Source organism: Hippopotamus amphibius, chromosome 6 (genome assembly GCF_030028045.1).
Source record: "Hippopotamus amphibius kiboko isolate mHipAmp2 chromosome 6, mHipAmp2.hap2, whole genome shotgun sequence".
NCBI lineage: Eukaryota > Metazoa > Chordata > Mammalia > Artiodactyla > Hippopotamidae > Hippopotamus > Hippopotamus amphibius.
This window is the reverse complement of record NC_080191.1, coordinates 151,708,049-151,727,238: the sequence shown is the minus strand read 5'-3', so window position 1 is coordinate 151,727,238 and position 19,190 is coordinate 151,708,049. Positions and strand designations below refer to the sequence as shown.

Below are 19,190 nucleotides of genomic sequence, written 5' to 3'. Positions count from 1 at the left end.
TGGCCAAGACCTCATGTGGTAAGAATCAGTGTGTCTAAATCAAAACCTCAGAATTTTCTCTGGCTGGGGATTTCATGTGCTAGACACTATCATCTCATAATCTCATTATATATCTGATATCAATATGGTCTCAAATTGCCACTTCTATAAAAATCCATGAATTTCCTGATCCAGAGAAAAGCAGAAAAATTGGAGAAAATATTACTCTTTCATTGCCCCCAAAATCCTCTAATGCTTTACTTAAAAATAAGTAAATACACTTAGGCTCTAAGTATTCACAACATTTGAACAAGTATATACATACATACACATGCATATAAACACACATGCCCTCATCCAAATATATATAGATATACATATTCAAATAGATACAGATATATAGATATCAGATTTCTCTCTCTCTTTCTTTCTCTCTGCATATTAAGGATACAATTAAAAAAGGAGTTCAACTCGAGGATGGATGATGCCTTAGAGGACTGGGATGGGGAGGGTGGGGGGGAGTTGAGGGAGGGAGGGAATATGGGGATATGTGTATAAAAACAGATGATTGAACTTGGTGTACCCCCAAAAAATATAATAAATAAATAAATAAAATGAAAGAATACAATTAAGATTTTAAATGCTAAGGAGTTATTATCTGGGGGCCATTTCTATCTTACTAAACCCAAATAAGAATGAAAAATGAATGACAAAAGGATAGATATATTTGAAAGCAAATCAAGAAACTAGATTAGACTGGAAAGGAAAGAGTTATAAATGTAGCTAAAATCAGAAATTTTGAGCTTAGGAGAATTTTATGTAAAATATGGTCCAAACTCTACTTATTTTAAAAGTTCAGAAAAAATATAAATGTACATATCTCTTAAATGATAGGGTAGACTTAGAATTTTAGTTTTTTTATTCTGAGCTCATTCTATTGCCACTCACTGAGTTCAGTTATTATACCACAATTGCTCTCTCTAAAGCAGAAAAACAGCCTTGTAAAATTTCACCAAGAAGATTAAAGAATGGTTCAATCTTTCAACTAAGCATATATAAATATGGATTATTTTAAGTGTACTGAAATGCCAATATTGTGTACAAACTCTATCCCCAAAAGACAGCTGATGACTGGTTAAATCAATAGCTGGTAAATGTAAAAATTCACATGATGTCATATGATCTCAGAACATTAAACTTATTTGCTCCATACTGTAGAAGTTAATTTTCTTCATTCTATAAACTAACAGCCAAGTATATGCTATAAAAATAGGTATGAACATCATAAATAAAAGCAATTATTATAAATGCAGTCTAACTTTTTCTTTAAGAAAAAGAGCCATTTTTTTTACTGCAACAGTAAAGTACCACAAACAACCATGTACCTTAAATATTGAAACAAAACTTTGAAGATATAGAAATTCAAATTCATTTTGTATTGCCCTTAATCTAAAGTAAAGGGAGTATACTTGAGAATATGCCAAAAGTCTACTTTCAGTTTAAGAATTTTATTAAGAATTTATTTAGGTGGTATATATGCAATGGGATACTACTCAGCCATAAAAAAAGAATAAAATTTTGCCATTTGTATCAACATGGATGGACTTAGAGGGCATTATGCTAAATGAAATGTCAGACAAAGACAAATACTGTATGATACCACTTACATATGGAATCTAAAAGATACAACAAACTAGTGAATATAATAAAAAAGAAGCAAGCTGACCCATATAGAGAACAAACTAGTGGTTACCAGTGGGGAGAGGGGGCAAGGAGAGGAAATAAAAGGGCAGGGGAGTAAGAGATATAACTTATTATGTATAAAATAAGCTATAAGGATATATTGTACAACACAAGGAATATAGCCCATAATTTATAACTATAAATGGAGTATAACCTTTAAAACTTGTGACTCACTATTGTACACCTGTAACTTACATAATAGTGCACATCAACTATACTTCAATTAAAAAAAGAATAGATTTTTGAATACAAATCATCAGTTATTGGTCTGTATGATCTTGATTGAGTTGCTTATCATTTTTACTCATTAGTAAAATAATAGGAGGTACTTAAAATCCTTTCTAGAATATTCTACAAATGAAAATATAGAGATTTCTCTTGATTGATTATTTTCCTTTCTTCCTTCTACTAACAGAGCAAAACTTTCGCAACATTTTCATGAACACATTCCTCTCCTACCTTGGTAATGGTCTCATGAAGGTTGAAAAAAGGATCCATTTCTTCAATTTTTGTTGCACGTTTAGGGAAAAGGGCCTCAGAGAGAAAACTTGGACCCTGTGGAAAACCAGAAAATAAACATTTTAAACTCTTCATTGATTTTGTTTTTCAGGTGAGTGTTTATTGGATTTTCTTTAAAGATTCAAAAGGACTCTAAATTGCTTTAAGATTTCTGTTGATTGTTGGACTTTGTTCTACTGATCTAATTAACCAATCACAAAAATATTTATAAATTAAAACGAGTAGAATTCTATAACTCTTGACATTATTTGTATTTACCAAAAATTGTTTTCTTACTCAGAAGAGATCATTACTGGCAGTCTACCCCTTTATTTTTCAAATGCAGACTTAGTGTAGAGTAAGATACCTTGACTGCAAAACCCGTATCTAAAACCCCTTCTCTATTTTATATTTAAATTCTATGCTTAAAGGCTGGTGGAGTGAAATGTTTTTGATTCAAAAAAAGTATAGGCAACAGGTTGCACAACATTTTAAATACTGCAAAACATTTCAAAACAATAGTAGGATATATTTTGGGTAGAATGACCTCATGCCTTTATGCACTGTCAATAAAGTGGTAACATATTGTATCAGACCCTTAGAATTAACATGGTTGAAATGAATCAAGATATTACAATTAATAATTTTGTACTTGCAGGTGTAGATAAATTTCAGGATGCAAGAAGACATAAGATGCTGATCATATAACTATCTGCTATGGTCTGAATATTTATGCCCCCCTCCCCACTCCACCCCCATTCATAGGCTGAAATACTAATCTCCAAAGTAATGGTATTAGGAGGTGGGGCTTTAGGGATGTGATTAGGTCATGAGGGTTCTGTTCTCAAAATTGGAATTAGTGTCCTTATAAAAAAGACATCACAGAGCTCCCCATCCCCTTATGTGAGGACACAACAACAATTTTGCAACCTAGAGGATAGTCATCAATTTGAGAAATAAATTTCTGTTGTTTATAAGCCACTCAATCTGTGATACTTTGTTATAGCAGCTCAAATGGAATAAGACACCATCCAAAACAATGCTCTTGTAGTTATCAACATTATAAGTATCCTATGAAATAACTATTATCTACATTTAATTTTTATTTGAAAACCTGAAGTAACTAGAATTACTTGTCTACAAAAATGTAAGACTTGGGACAGGACATATGTACTTATGCAGATAATAGATATATAGAAAGAAAGAATAATAGATAGATGTTAGATACATAGATAGGTAAATTTTTCAAAGTCTATCATGGGAAAGACAGACTGACTCTAGTCTACACCTACAATGACCACACAGGGTACCAAATTTAATTTGAATTCTATTAGAACTATTTATTAGAGTGATCCAACAGCAGAACAGACTACATTGGGATGTATCAATAGTGGGAAAGAAAGTTAGGAGATGTAGTTAATAGACTCAGAAGTCATACAGATTAGAAATGAAACCAACATAATTGCAAGTCTCTATATATTAAATAATTCTGTGATCAGCATACTCTTCATCCCCTATTTTGAACAATACTGCGATTAAAAAAAAAAGTAGCTGTTTGCTCCAGCATATATGTACTTTCAGATAATAAGACCATGAATCAACCAAATAGCTTACCTATCAAGACTAACAGCTTATTTATCAAGACTTGTTTATATTCCTCTCCTCATTTTGCCTGCCAATCTAAAATTAATTTTAGAAACTGCCCAGTTCCAACCACTATTCCACTTTTTAAGACTTGCCATAAAACCACACAACCAAGGCCTAAAATATAATAAATGCCTTTCCTAATTTCTCCCCACTTTTAGAAACTACTAAGACTCAGTGTTATGGGTTGAATAATTCATATGTTGAAGTCCTAGCCTTTAGTACCTCAGAATGTGATCTTATTTGGAAATAGGTCACTGCATAAATAAGTTAGAATGGGGTCATACTGGAGTAGATTTTGTCCCCTAGTACAATGTGACTGGTGTCTTTATAAAAAGAGGAAATTTAGAGACAAATTTGTACACAGGGAGAAAACCATGCAAACATGAAGTCAGAGATTGGAGTGATGTGTCTACAAGCCAAAGAACTCAAAAGATTGCCTGAAAATCACCAGAAACTTGGCAAGAGACCTGGAACTGATTCTCTGTCTCAGACCTCAGAAGAAACCAACCCCGATAACACTTTGAATTGTTAAGACAATACATGTCTGTTGTTTGTCCCTAAATCTGTCATGCTTTGTTATGGCAACCCTAGGAAACTAATACACTCAGTCAAGGTGGTATTCTTCTTTACTACGACAGGTCTAATACACTTAATTTTGTTTATGAACAGGGTTTTGTGGAGGTATTTTGGGCAGTCAACATAGAAATAGGTTACATTTTTGGTTTTGCCACTTAATACCTATGCCATGTTAAGCATTTTAATCTCCAAAGGATTAGTTACAGCATCTAAGAAATTTAGAGAATAACATATACTTTACAGAGGTGTTGTAAACAGTCCAATCCTCCTACATAGGAGACACATGTTAATGACATTGACGATGTTGCTAAAAACAATAAATATAATAATTATGGTGAGGGTGTTACTTATGGGGTAGTGATTATGGTATCATGCTGAACTAAAGGAAATCCAGAGACTTTATGATCCTAGGAGAATCATAGAATCAGTGCACAATTTGCACAGAGATTTCTTTGAATTGACTTTAGTGAAAGTATGACATGAACAATTTGTGGCATTCGTTTTCATTTAATAATTAAGCTTGAAGTCCTTAAAAAGTTTGCCCCATGAGTAGTTGTAAATAAACTTCTTGAAATAATTCTATCTTATATATATATAGTATACTTAGCAAAACAAAACTTCATAAACAGTGCAAAAGTAAAATATCAGTGAGCCTCAAAACAAATGATCCCATAAGAATATAAATTGGGAATTATAATTAATGAGGTTTTTTATTGAACTTTCAATTATTCAAAAGCAGAACATATTAACTTAAATTATCCACATGTGCCTTATTCTCTACTATAATCCCCTTTTCTATATTGTTCCTTCATCTATCTCTTGCATACCATTCTTTGTTTCTAGTGCATTTTCTTAATCTTTTAAAAAATATATATTTAACACTTACTGTATGCCAGGTGCTACATGAAATGCAGGATGTGGTCCTTAATCTCATGGAATTTAATGGGATTTGGACCATAATAGATCTAACATCTCTGTCTTTGAAATTATTGACATTACCATTCTTTTTCATGCATATGTGAATATAATAATTATCATTTATGAACAGGTATTTATATATCCTGACATTAAAAGTAATGAAAAGATTAAAAACAAGAATATAGGGACTTCCCTGGTGGTCCAGTGGCTAAGACTCCGTGCTCCCAATGCAGGGGGCCTGGGTTCAATCCCTGGTTGGGGAACTAGATCCCCCATGCCACAACTAAGAGTTTGCATGCCACAACTAATAGTTTGCATAAAACAACTAAAGACCCTGCAGGCCACAACTAACAATCCCTCATGCTGCAACTAAAAGATCCTGCATGCCGCAACTAAGACCCAGCGCAGCCAAATAAATATTAAAGAAAAAAAAAAGAATATATGCTTTGTAAATGATTTTCACTGCTATCACATTAACTATGAGTGATGGCTGTTTGATAATGTCTCTCATCTGTTGATGGAGAAAGGGAAGCAAAACACCATTAACCATTTAGAGAGCACTTTTGTTTAGAAAAATTTATTGATAGATTGAAATGAAGAAGTCAAGATATGCAAAACTGAAAACTATATGGATGCCACATGGAGATCATAGTAAGAATATTACAAAAGAAGGGATATTGATAAGAAAAGTCTATCTGGGATCTAGTACAAAATTCAATGTGTCTCCTCCGTCTCTAACTTACTTGTCCTTTCTGTAACATTCAACAATATTTAGCACACCTTCCTTCTTTCAACTCTTTTGCCTAAAGTCCATGATTTTACTCTGCTGGTTTTCCATTTATATATCATTTTCTACCTATAACTGGATTCTCTTTTCCTTTTTGAGCCTTTATTGTTTGTAGGTGGTCTACCCAGGCTTCTCCTTTTCACAGACTCCCTAGGTGGTTTGGTCTAGTTTTCTGGCTTCAATAACCAACTTCAGATTGATAGTTCCCAAATCTTTATCTCAACCTTAATTGCTGTTTTTAGTTCATCACTTTTTGTCTACAAGAGCTTTCAGACACATCAACTCATATTCTAAATCATGAGCATGTGTTTCCCCCATTGTCACCTTTATTCCTTATCTTGGATAATAGCATAATACCTACAATTTACCCAAATGTGAAATTGTATGCCATTCTTAATTCCAATTTCTTGTACCCTTAGTACTACAGAACTACACTAGCCAATTTCCTTTTAATCTATGTGTTTAAATAATTCTCTACAAGTTCTTATTTGTTGGCATAGTCCAGTTACTTATTACTTTCACCCAAACCATGGTCCTTATTGTTCACAGAAGAAAATCCAAACTCATTAGTATGATATTTCACAAACAAGTCCCAACCTTTCTTCTTTCACCTTTAAATAAGTCATTTTCCCATACATTTATTTGCATTATTTTCATCTATCTGCTGCTTAAGTCACAGCAGTCTATTCATCAAACCTTGAATCCATCCTTACCTTCACTATCTCTGTCACTTTGTGCCATTTCTCCTTCTACCTTTTCTTTATCTGTTTATCAAGCTCCTTTTTATAATTGTTTTCCTAGATCCTCATGAACCTAATGGAATTCACAATTCTCTCGTCAGTCTTTCCATATCACTATGTACTTGTTTTTCACTCATCATTTATTACATTTTTGTTATATTTCTGCTTTTATCACTATACCAGGAGCCTTTTAAGACTTGGAACTCTTTTCTTATTAAAATAGTCTAAAACTGTGAGATAACCTTGAGTAAGTCATTAATCTCTCAAACATAGTATCATCCTCCATAAAGTTGGAAAGAAAATATACTTGCCCTTCTAACCCCAGTAAGTTCATGTCAGGATCAAGTGAAAAACAAAGCATAAAATGCTCAGTAAGGAAGAAAGGACTACACTAATACTGGATGCTGTTTGATTTTTTTTTTAATCACACTTGCCAAGAATTGCTTTCCTATATAACCAAAAGCCAGAGTTTTGAAATTTAAATTACTAAAAATCTGTATTTGTATATTAAACTCAATATGAAATTTTTCTTTTAAAATCTGCAGTTCTTAAAATAAAGTTTGAAAACCATTTCTGTAGGTGATAGGAAGTCCTTAGAGAGTTTTGAGGAGAGCAAGTGATATTTTCAAGTGTGCATTCAGGATAGCACACACTGATGCATATGTGGGGAATAAATTTAAAAGAAAAAGATGGAAATAGGAAGTATAGGCAGAAGGCTATTGCAGTAATACAGTGAGAAAGAGAGGTTAAACCAGCAGTAATAGAAATAGAGAGGCAGAGATGTGTTTGATAAATGTTTGAGATAAAATTGGTAATACTTTGTAATTAACTGGATGTAGAAACCTTAAAAAGGAGTCAAGTATTTCTAGATCTGATAAAATGAGTGATAAAATTGGAGGTGATGAGTTTGTGGGACATCCATTGTGACATTATCCCAGAAAATGAGGGATGTCATTCAACACCAATTTTGTTCAAGACTAAATTCTAGACTAAACATATGAGAATAATTTGAAAAACATGTACATGGTAGTTAAAATGTAAAGGGGACCACATGCAGACTCAGAAGTATACTGAGTGTACCACAGATGACATACTGAACAAAAACAAGGTTTCTTAATAGCACTGATATTTAAGAAGTGGGAGAATGAAAATAAAACCCACAAATACATTATAGATGGAATCATCAGAGAAATGTAAAGATAACCAGGTGAGTGTGATTCAGGGGAGTCAAAAAGGTAAAGACTGGGACAAATAATAAATGTTTCAAAGGAAGTAAAGAAACAATAAAATAAAAACGTTATTCGAAGGAAGTAAAGAAACACAATAAAAGTTATTCATCAGAAGTAGCATTTCAGAGATTCCTGGCATTCTTTGTCTGAGTGGTCTATGTGGGTTCATGAGTGCAGGAGACATTGCAATCAGTTGAGAAAATAAACATGGAGAGAGGAAAGGAAACAACTACAAGCTTCATTATTCTCTCTAGAAACTAAGATTAGGCTGAGAAGTTAGAAAAATTGATCACTAATTACAGAAGTAAAGAATAAAGAAAGAGTTTATTTGTTGTGTTTTAGACTGGATTAATGTGTATATATTTTCAATATAAGAGAAAGCATGCAGAAAATTAAAAGAGATTTAAAAAAATACTTTAACATCCCAATTACACAAATGGACAGATCATCCAGACAGAAAATTAATAAGGAAACACAAGCTTTAAATGACACATTAGACCAGATAGATTTAATTGATATTTATAGGACATTCCACCCAAAAGCAGCAGAATACACTTTCTTCTCAAGTGTACACAGAACATTCTCCAGAATAGATGACTATCTTAGGTCACAAATCAAGCCTTGGTAAATTTAGGAAAATTGAAATTGTACCAAGCATGTTTTCCAACCACAATGCTATGAGATTAGAAATCAATTACAGGAAAAAAAAACTGTAAAAAACACAACCACATGGAGGCTAAAGAATATGCTACTAAATAACCAAGAGATCAATGAAGAAATCAAAGAGGAATTTTTAAAAAATACATAGAAATAAATGGCAGTGAAAACATGACGACCCAAAACCTATGGGATGCAAAAAAGCAGTTCTAAGAGGGAAGTTTATAGTAATACAATCCTACCTCATAACAAGAAAAATCTCAAATAAACAACTTAACCTTACATCCAAAGCAACTAGAGGAAGAAGAAAAAACAAAACCCAAAGTTAGTAGAAGGAAAATCATAAAGATCAGAACAGAAATAAATGAAATAGAGATAAAGAAAACATTAGCAAAGATCAATGAAACTAAAAGCTGGTTCTTCGAAAAGATAAACAAAACTGATAAACCTTTAGCCAGACTTACCAAGAAAAAAAGGGAGAGGACTCAATAAGATTAGAAATAAAAAAGGATAAATTACAACTGACACCACAGAAATACAAAGGATCATAGGAGACAACTATAAGCAACTATATGCCAATAAGATGGACAACCTGGATGAAATGGACAAATTCTTAGAAAAGTACAACCTTCCAGGACTGAACCAGCAAGAAGTAGAAAATATAAAGACCTATCACAAGTAATGAAATTGAAACTGTGATTAAAAATCTTCCAACAAGCACAAGAGGGCAGACAGCAGTATCAAGCAGTATCAGCAGTATTTCATCTTGTGGAACTGAAAACCACAGCCACAGAATGATAGAGAAAATGAAAAAGCAGAGGACTTTGTACCACATGAAGGGACAGGATAAAAACCCAGAAAAACAACTAAATGAAGAGGAGATACGCACCCTTCCAGAAAAAGCATTCAGAATAATGATGGTGAAGATGATGCAGGACTTTGAAAAAAGACTGGATGTGAAGATCAAAAAGTTTACCAAAGACCTAGAAGAAGTAAAGAGCAAACAAACAGAGATTTGCAACACAATAACGGAAATGAAAAATACACTAGAAGGAACCAATAGCAGATTAGTTGAGGCAGAAGGGCGAATAAGTGACCTGGAAGACAGAATGGTGAAAATCACTGATGTGGAAAAGAATAAGGAAAAATGAATGAAAAGAACTGAAGACAGCCTAAGAGACCTCTGGGACAATGTTAAACACACCAACATTCGCATTACAGGCGTCCCAGAAGGAGAAGAGAGAGAGAAAGGACCCGAGAAAATATTGGAAGAGCTTATAGTTGAAAACTTCCCTAACATGGGAAAGGAAATAGCTACCCAAGTTCAGGAAGGGCAGAGAGTCCCAGGCAGGATAAACCCAAGGAGAAACACACCAAGACATATGGTAGTCAAACTGACAAAAATTAAAGACAGAGAAAAGTTATTAAAAGCAACAAGGGAAAAATGACAAATAACATACAAGGGAACCCCCATAAGGTTAACAGCTGATTTCTCAGCAGAAACTCTGCAAGCCAGAAGGGAGGGGCATGATATATTTCAGGTGATGAAAGGGAAGAAACTACAACCAAGAATACTATACCTAGCAAGGATCTCATTCAGATTCGATGGAGAAATCAAAAGCTTTACAGACAAGCAACAGCTAAGAGAATTCAGCACCACCAAACCAGCCCTACAACAAATGCTAAAGGAACTTCTCTAAGCAGGAAACATAAGAGAAGAAAAGGACCTACAGAAACAAAAACAATTAAGAAAATGGTAATAGGAACATACATATCAATAATTACCTTGAATGTAAATGGACTAAATGCCCCAACCAAAAGACACAGACTGGCTGAATGGATACAAAAACAAGACCCTTATATATGCTGTCTCCAGGAAACTCACTTCAGACCTAGGGACACATACAGACTGAAAGTGAGGGGATGGAAAAACATTCCATGCAAATGGAAATCAAAAGAAAGCTGGAGTAGCAATAGTCACATCAGATAAAATAGACTTTAAAATAAAAAATGTTACAAGAGACAAGAAAGGACATTACATAAAGATCAAGGGATCCATCCAAGAAGAGGAAATAATTATAAATATATATGCACCCAATATAGGAGCACCTCAGTATGCTAACAACTATGAAAGAGGAAATGCAAGGCAGAAACAGAGACACAGATGTAGAGAACAAACATATGAACACCAAGTGGGGAAAGCAGTGAGGGTTGGGGGGGATGAATTGGGAGATTGGGATACCAAATTGTACACTCTAAATATATGCTGTTTATAGTCTGTTAACTGTATCTCAATAAAAGTTATAAAAAAAAACCCAAAAAACCTTCCAACAAAAACAGTCCATGACCAGATGGCTTCACAGGTGAATTCTATCAAACATTTAGAGAAGAGCTAACACCCATCCTTCCCAAACTCTTCCAAAATATTGGGGAGGAAGGAACACTCCCAAGCTCATTCTACGAGGCCACCATCACCCAGATATCAAAACCGGCAAAGATATCACAGAAAATAATATTATAGGCCAATATCACTGATGAACATAGATGCAAAAATCCTCACCAAAATACTAGCAAACAGAATCTAACAGTATGTTAAAAGGATCATACAACATGATCAAGTGGGATTTATCCCAGGGATGCAAGGATTCTTCAATATACACCAATCAATATGATACCCCATATTAACACAATGAAGAATAAAAACTGTATGATCATCTCAATAGATGCAGAAAAAGCTTTTGACAAAATTCAACATCCATTTATGATAAAAACTCTCCAGAAAATGGGCACAGAGGGAATCTGCCTCAACATAATAAAAGGCATTTAGGACAAACCAATAGCAAACATCATTCTCAATGGTGAAAAACTGAAAGCATTTCCTCTAAGATTAGGAATAAGACAAGGATGTCCACTCTTGTCACACTTATTGGACATAGTTTTGAAGTCCTAGCCACAGCAATCGGAGAAGAAAAGAAATAAAAGGAATCCAAAATGGAAAAGAAGAAGTAAAACTGTCACTGCTTGCAGTTGACATGATACTATACATAAAAATCCTGAAGATGCCACCAGAAAACTACTGATGCTAATCAATGAATTTGGTAAAGTTGCAGGATACAAAATTAATGCACACAAATCTCTTGCATTCCTATACACTAACAATGAAAGATCAGAAAGAGAAATTAAAGAAATAATCCCATTTACCATTGCAAAAAAAAGAATAAAATACCTAGGAATAAAGCTAAGGAGGCAAAAACCTATACTCAGAAAACCATAAGATACTGATGAAAAAAATCAAAGATGACACAAATAGATGGAGAAATATACCATATTCTTGGATTGGAAGAATCAATATTGTGAAAATGACTATACTATCCAAAGCAATCTACAGATTCAATGCAATCCCTATCAAATTACCAATGGCATTTTTCACAGAATTAGAAGAAAATTTTTTACAATTCTTATGAAAAACACAAAAGACCCCAAATAGCCAAAGCAATCTTGAGAAAGAAAAACAGAGCTGGAGGAATCAGTCTCCCTGACTTCAGATTATACTACAAAGCTACTGTAATCAAGACAGTATGGTACTGGCACAAAAACAAAAACCTAGCTCAATGAAACAGGATAGAAAGCCCAGAGATAAACCCACACATCTATGGCCACCTAATCTATGACAAAGAAAGCAAGAATATAAATGGAGAAAAGACAGTGCCTTCAATAAGTGGTGCTGGGAAAACTGGATAGCTACATGTAAAGGAATGAAATTAGAACACTCCCTAATATCATACACAAAAATAAACTCAAGATGGATTAAAGACCTAAATGTTAAGACTGGATACTACAGAACTCTTAGAGGAAAACATAGGCAGAACACTCTTTGACATAAATCACAGCAAGATCTTATTTGACCCTTCTCCTAGAGTAATGAAAATAAAAACAAAAATAAACAAATGGGACCTAATTAAACTTAAAACCTTTTGCACAGCAAAGGAAGCCACAAACAAGACAAAAAGATAGTCCTCAGAATGGGAAAGAATATTTGCAAACAAAGCAACTGACAAGGGATTAATCACCAAAATATACAAATAGCTCATGGAGCTCAATATCAAAACAAAAAACAAAAAATGCTATCAAAAAATGGGCAGAAGACCTAAATAGACATTTCTCCAGAGAAGACATACATATGGCCAAGGGACATGTGGAAGGATGCTCAACATCACTAATTATTGGATAAATGCAAATCAAAGCTATAATGTGGTGTCACCTCACACCAGTCAGAATGGCCATCATCAAAAATCTACAAACAATCAATGCCGGATAGAATGTGGAGACAAGGAACCCTCTTGCACTGTTGGTGGGAATGTAATTTGATACATCCACTATGGAGGTTCCTTAAAAAACAAAAAATAGAACTACCACATGACCCAGCAATCCCGCTCCTGGGCATATACCCAGAGAAAACCATAATTCAAAAAGACACATGCACCCCAATGTTCACTGCAGCACTATTTACAATAGCCAGGACATGGAAGCAACCTAAATGTCCATCAACAGAGGAATGGATGAAGAAGATGTGGTACATATATACAATGGAATATTACTCAGCCTTAAAAAAGGAACAAAATTGTGCCATTTGCAGAGACATGGATGGACTTAGAGATTGTCATACAGAGTTAAATAAGTCAGAAAGAGAAAATCAAATATATATTAACAATGTGAAATCTAGAAAAATGGTACAAATAAACCTATTTGCAAAGCAGAAATAGAGACACAGACATAGAGAACAAACATATGGACACCAAGGCGGGGATGGTGGGGTGGGATGAACTGGGAGATTAGGATTGACATATATCAGTACTTTGTACAAAATAGATACCTAATTAGAACCTACTGTATAGCACAGGGAACTCTACTCAATGATCTGTGATGACCTAAATGGGAAGGAAATCCATAAAAGAGGGGATATATGTATACATATAGCTGGTTCACTTCACTGTACAGCAGAAATTAACACAACATTGTAAAGCAACTATACCCCAATTACAAAAAAAAAACCAGAAATAAATTACAGTTTCAAAGGAAAGGAATTCAAAGATCACTAAAGTTGTCCAGAAATCAGAACTGTAAGTAGATGATGACCAATTGGTGAAAAAGATGATGAAATGAGGACAAGACACAAATATGGCAGAAGACAATGTTAGTATATAGACCGAGGTGAATAAAAGAAAAAAAACAAACTCAAAGGTTATGTGTAACTCAGCTCTAAACTGGATTGAGTTAAACTTTAACTCACTACCATACTAAAATACATTTTTTTCCAGAAATAACCATTTAAAATATTTAGTACTTGTGGGCTTAGTGGGTGTGGAACTAGACAAAAACATTCTGCACACTCTTTTTTTTTTTATACAGTTGGAACGCAAATGAGCATGACCTGGAATGAATAGGATAATAGCGCTTTCCATATACCAGTACTAGGCTAAGCACTCTACACACATCACTTAATTCAATCCACGCACTTACCTTTAAGGCAGAAACTATTATTACCCTCTCTTTACAAATGGGGGAACTGACAACCAATGAATTTCAGACGCTAGCTCAAGACCATCCATAAATAAGTGGTAGAGCTAGATGCAAATCCAAGTCGCTCTGACTCCACAGCCTACACTTTCTTTCTTCTGCCACACACCTCCTCCTCACTGCCAAAGTTTCTCACAGCCTGTGATTCTGTGCTTTTGCATTTAAGTAGGAAAAGATTTCCCCCACATCTTGTTCTAGTTCCCTCAGAGTCCTAATCTACTCTCTAAGCAGCATAAACACTATGCACAGTTTAAAGGATATAATCAAGGACTCCCTGCTTACACTAAATAAAATTGAATCTAAAATGTCCCATGTGCACTTCCTTCATTGCAATGTTCTCCTTTTTGCAATAAGAGAATATACACATCAATACTTAAATTTAATATATGAAATGAAAACACTTGCAAGCTTTGAATGGCACTGATATTCATAACATGCTGGGCTGTGGAAAAAGGTAATTAGAGCCATAATTTTTGAAACATAACATTCTCATCACTATTCAAAGTAAAACAGACCTGAGATGATGTGGAGTCTAAAGAGAAGTGTAAAAATCCAAGGGTCAAATATGGAACAACCTTAGGACATTATTTTCTGAATTCACTCATTTTTTGCATTTCAATTATTTTTTCAAGTTCTGGGACGGTCTATAGCATTGGCTTTATTGCAAATACTCAAGGCACCTTCATATTTCTATTCATATTGATTTAGCATTCTAATTTGAGACCTAGATAAGACATTAGAAATCTTAATTCAACCCCAATATACAAAGTCAAACATGGACAATTCAAATGATGAAATAATTTTTACAAAGTCACAAAATATTTATTAGAAAACCAACACTAAAAATTGGCTCTCTGGGTGTATTTCTTAAACATTTTGCCCTTTCTTGTAAAGTACTTTTGAGGTGGGGATAATAATTGTAATACAAGCCTTAAAATGTGAATTATTCCATTGAATTCATGATTTTTGGTCTTGAAGTTCTTACACGTCAACAAAATATTTTATAGGACCTAGTCTTCATATTTTAGACTTTCTTCAAACTAATCTGCTTTACATGTGTTACCTTCTTTCCTCCCTTAATCATTGAATGTGTGCTTGTCTCACACATTAATAAATACACACTGTGCATCATTAGTTATATAGTCTGTACTTATGTTTTATTTTGTTTTGTTTTTCACGTCATACTTTTTAGACAGATCAGGAGGCAGGGAAAGCTAAGATACAACAACAAGGAACCAAACAATAAAAGATGCTCTTATCAGAGTATTTCACAAATTAAGGCATTTTTATAATAAAGGCCTTTAGTTTACTTATATTTTGATGGTAAATAATTAACATTAAGTGCATAGATGTGGCCAAACTATTAACCTTTCTTAATAAACATTAATTATTCCATATGGTAAAACCAATGAGTAGTGTTTGCTAATGTTTCCATATCTGTGCTGCATTATGGTAGAAGAATAACGTGACAATCCAACACAAAGAGCAGGCTCGGGGGAGGAACTCTGCAAAGGCTGTATTGACAAGGTGACAAAAAAGGACCGATCCTAAGTCCCAATTATCAGCCCCACAACTTCTTGGATCTCATAACATTAACTCTATAAAGAGTTGTTATTAACTCTACAAATGAGTTAGATAACTCATCTCTTTTTACATCCTATCCTTAAACTTCCATGAGAATTCTTTTGTGTTTTGTTTGTTTGTTTCCAGCAAAAGAAGAGAGAGCAGAGAAGAGCAGTCAACTTGCTGGTGCTTGCTAACACTGTGCAAGGGACCAAGGCAGCACAGTTTCACATTAGGAAGGAAAAAATATACATTACTATTTATTGTTATATTTTTCTATTCGCTCCTAAAGAGTTCTCTGGAACTGTGATACCCTGTAGTACATACTTCCCAAAAAACAAATAATAAATAAAATAAAGTATCAGTTTATAAAACAGAAAGATGTCTGAGAAATCAGCAGCCTTTTTCTGAAACCAGCAACTTATTGCCTGCAGGCTCTTTGCTGTCCATGTTTACCACCAGTGGCCCTGCATCCCTGCATTCATTCCCTGAGACTTTAGGGGTGATTCCTTCCTAGCTTTTTGATTGTGGCTGCATAACTCATATCTCTGCCTCTGTCTTTACACGACCTTGTCCTCTGTGTGTCTTCTCTTCTGTCTGTGATAGAGATACTTGTCAATGGATTGAGGGCCCACCCAGATAATCCAGGATGATTTAATCTCGAATCCATAATTTAATTATATCCACACAGACTCTTGCCCCCTCTAAGGTCACATTCACAGGTTCCAGGTGACATGCTCTTTTGTTGGACCACCACCTTAAATCACACTACAATTATTATCCTCAGGCCTTCAATGGGTTTTCTATACTAAGGCCTGGGAAGTTTGTTTCTAATAACAGACCTCAAGATTCAATTCTAATTCAGACTTTATTTTTGCTTCTCCTCTTTTCAAGAGTAACCATAAAATTGAAGGATTATACATTTTTAAAATAACTTTTAGGTGAGGCATACATTGAAACTGTTCTAATTAAGTAGTAGTTGTGGATTAGCTACAAATTCAAGGAGTTGTCTGGCTTGGAAAGTGTTTACATAGATATACAATTGTCAAAGCTTACCTACCACATAAAATTTGTGCATTTTATTGTGTATAAATTATATCTTAAAGGAAAGCAACTTTCCTAGATAAGGGACATTATTATCATCCCTAAGAGATTTTTCCTGCTCTTCTTCTAGTGTCAGTTTTGGTAAATTCTGGCTTTCAAATAATTTGTCTACTTCATCTCAATTATGAAATGTATTGTTATAAAATTGTCCATAGTATCACCTTTTATCATTTTAATAGGACCTGAGGTTATGTCTCCTCTTTCATTGATCATGTTGGTAATTGTTGTATCATCTCCTACACAGCTATTTAAAATCATTAAAATTCTGACTGTTGTCTTCTTATCCTAATGATTTCTTACAAATATATTCCATGTCTTAAAGTTTCCTGGGTTGCTTTGATATACATTATTTTTTGATATCCACAATTATTTAAGATCAGAAAAGTGGTGTTATCATTTTATAAATAAGTACTGAGATTCGGAGATTATCTCACTGGATCCTGCTAGTAAGTAGTACAGCCTGGATTGGAATTCAGAGCTTCATCTCCAATCTGCCGCTACTCACATTCCATAACCTTGTATCTCAAATGCCAAAATCTAGCCAGATTAGCAGTCAGTGCTAGATATTACAGAAGATACTATAGAAATTGCAATACAAAAATAAGAAGTGCCCAGTTTAGCGTAAAACTAAATTGGATACAATAGCAATTGTTTTATGGTTTAAAAAAATCCATGATAAAGTTCCACAAATAAATCACTGCTTGCCTAGTTGTTTTATGGTACTTGTTGAGTGAAAGAGTCACAGACATTTTCTTTCACTTCCCTCTCTGGTCTCTACACTTTCCAAGGCTAACCTAAATGAGTATTATAAACAAATGGTTTTTTATTAGTGAAATTAATAGTCTTTCTTAATACCACAGGAAAGTGAGGAAAGGGGCATGTATAGTCTCAGAAATAACACTTTATTAGTTCAATAAGTGTTAATTACTAAATAATATCAGAAAATTTCAAGGATTTATAAGACAAAAATTTTTTCACATAATAACATCATGTTTAATTCTCCTAAAACTGCAAATTAAAAGAAAACCTTAAAGCTTTTGGTATGTAGGAGAAATACTAAGAGACTAAAACAAAGTCTATCTAGAGAACAGTGAATTCAATAATAGTGATTTTGATAGCTATCATTTACTGAGTGCCTACTATGTACTGTACTGTCAGAAAGTAAATACTCCTGTATTTCTGCATGGCTAGAATTTTCTGAGCAAATTTTACTGGAACATTTGTTAAATAACCAGTCTTGGAACTTAAATGATGACTGAATAGTGAGAGAAACCTGAAGAGATTTACCTTTCTGGAGGTAAATCTATGTTTACTCTTTAAAGGGGATAAAACCCAGAACCCTGGAAACATACCATTCCATTCCATTCCACTCATAACATTATATAACATATGTAATATTACATTCCAACAGGTAAGAATCTCACTATTCCCTTCCCTTTCCAAGGAGAAGTTATTTACCTTAGGGAAATGAAGCTTCTTTCTCTCTCTTAGGAGGGGAGGGAAACAATGTACATATAAACTCCTACATTCATATTTTCAAGGTTCTTATACTTTGTTATAGCATGCAAGCCTGTCTATCTGGCTCCTATTTCCTCAGAAGTGGAAGAGAATGGGATGTAGGGAACCAATGAGGCTACTGTTATAAATAAGTCTGATCTCTGCTCCAGGTATCTCATGTCGGCATTCAGGATAATATAAATGAATATAGATATTAAAAACAAGTCAGTACTAGGTACTTCAGTAACAAAAGCAACAATAACAATGTTCTTATTAACATAGGTAAACATAATAAACATATAAGTATTCATAAATAAACACAATTTAAAAATACAAATGTTTATTAGTTACATATTATGAATGTTTCATACATTAAAATATATAAATATTCTTATATTATATATATACTATTTATGTAATAAACATACTATATATTTGTCTATGATAAATAATCTTTTCATAAGAAATACAAATTTATACACAATAAATAATACTAATGAATATTGAATGTTTAATATTTATTGATTACTAGGTATATGGGAAGTTAATTAATTTTTCTCTGCCTCAGCTCTCTCATCTGCAAAATGAGTGTAGTAATTTTTCCACTCATATGATCATTATAAGGATTTGATGAACTAACATATGTAACGCTCAGAATAAAGCCTAGAATTGTTA

The 19,190-nt window shown here is 33.7% G+C and overlaps 1 protein-coding gene across 3 annotated transcripts in view; it reads right to left on the bottom strand.

The window, feature by feature from the left end:
• Positions 1 to 19,190, bottom strand: part of NAALADL2 (N-acetylated alpha-linked acidic dipeptidase like 2) — a 1,304,194-nt gene that overhangs the window by 185,544 nt on the left and 1,099,460 nt on the right. For all 3 annotated transcript variants that reach the window (XM_057737701.1, XM_057737703.1, XM_057737702.1), the window contains one exon: positions 2,182 to 2,277. In XM_057737701.1, the coding sequence (XP_057593684.1) occupies positions 2,182 to 2,277 (96 nt within the window). The remainder of the gene's footprint in view (positions 1 to 2,181; positions 2,278 to 19,190) is intronic.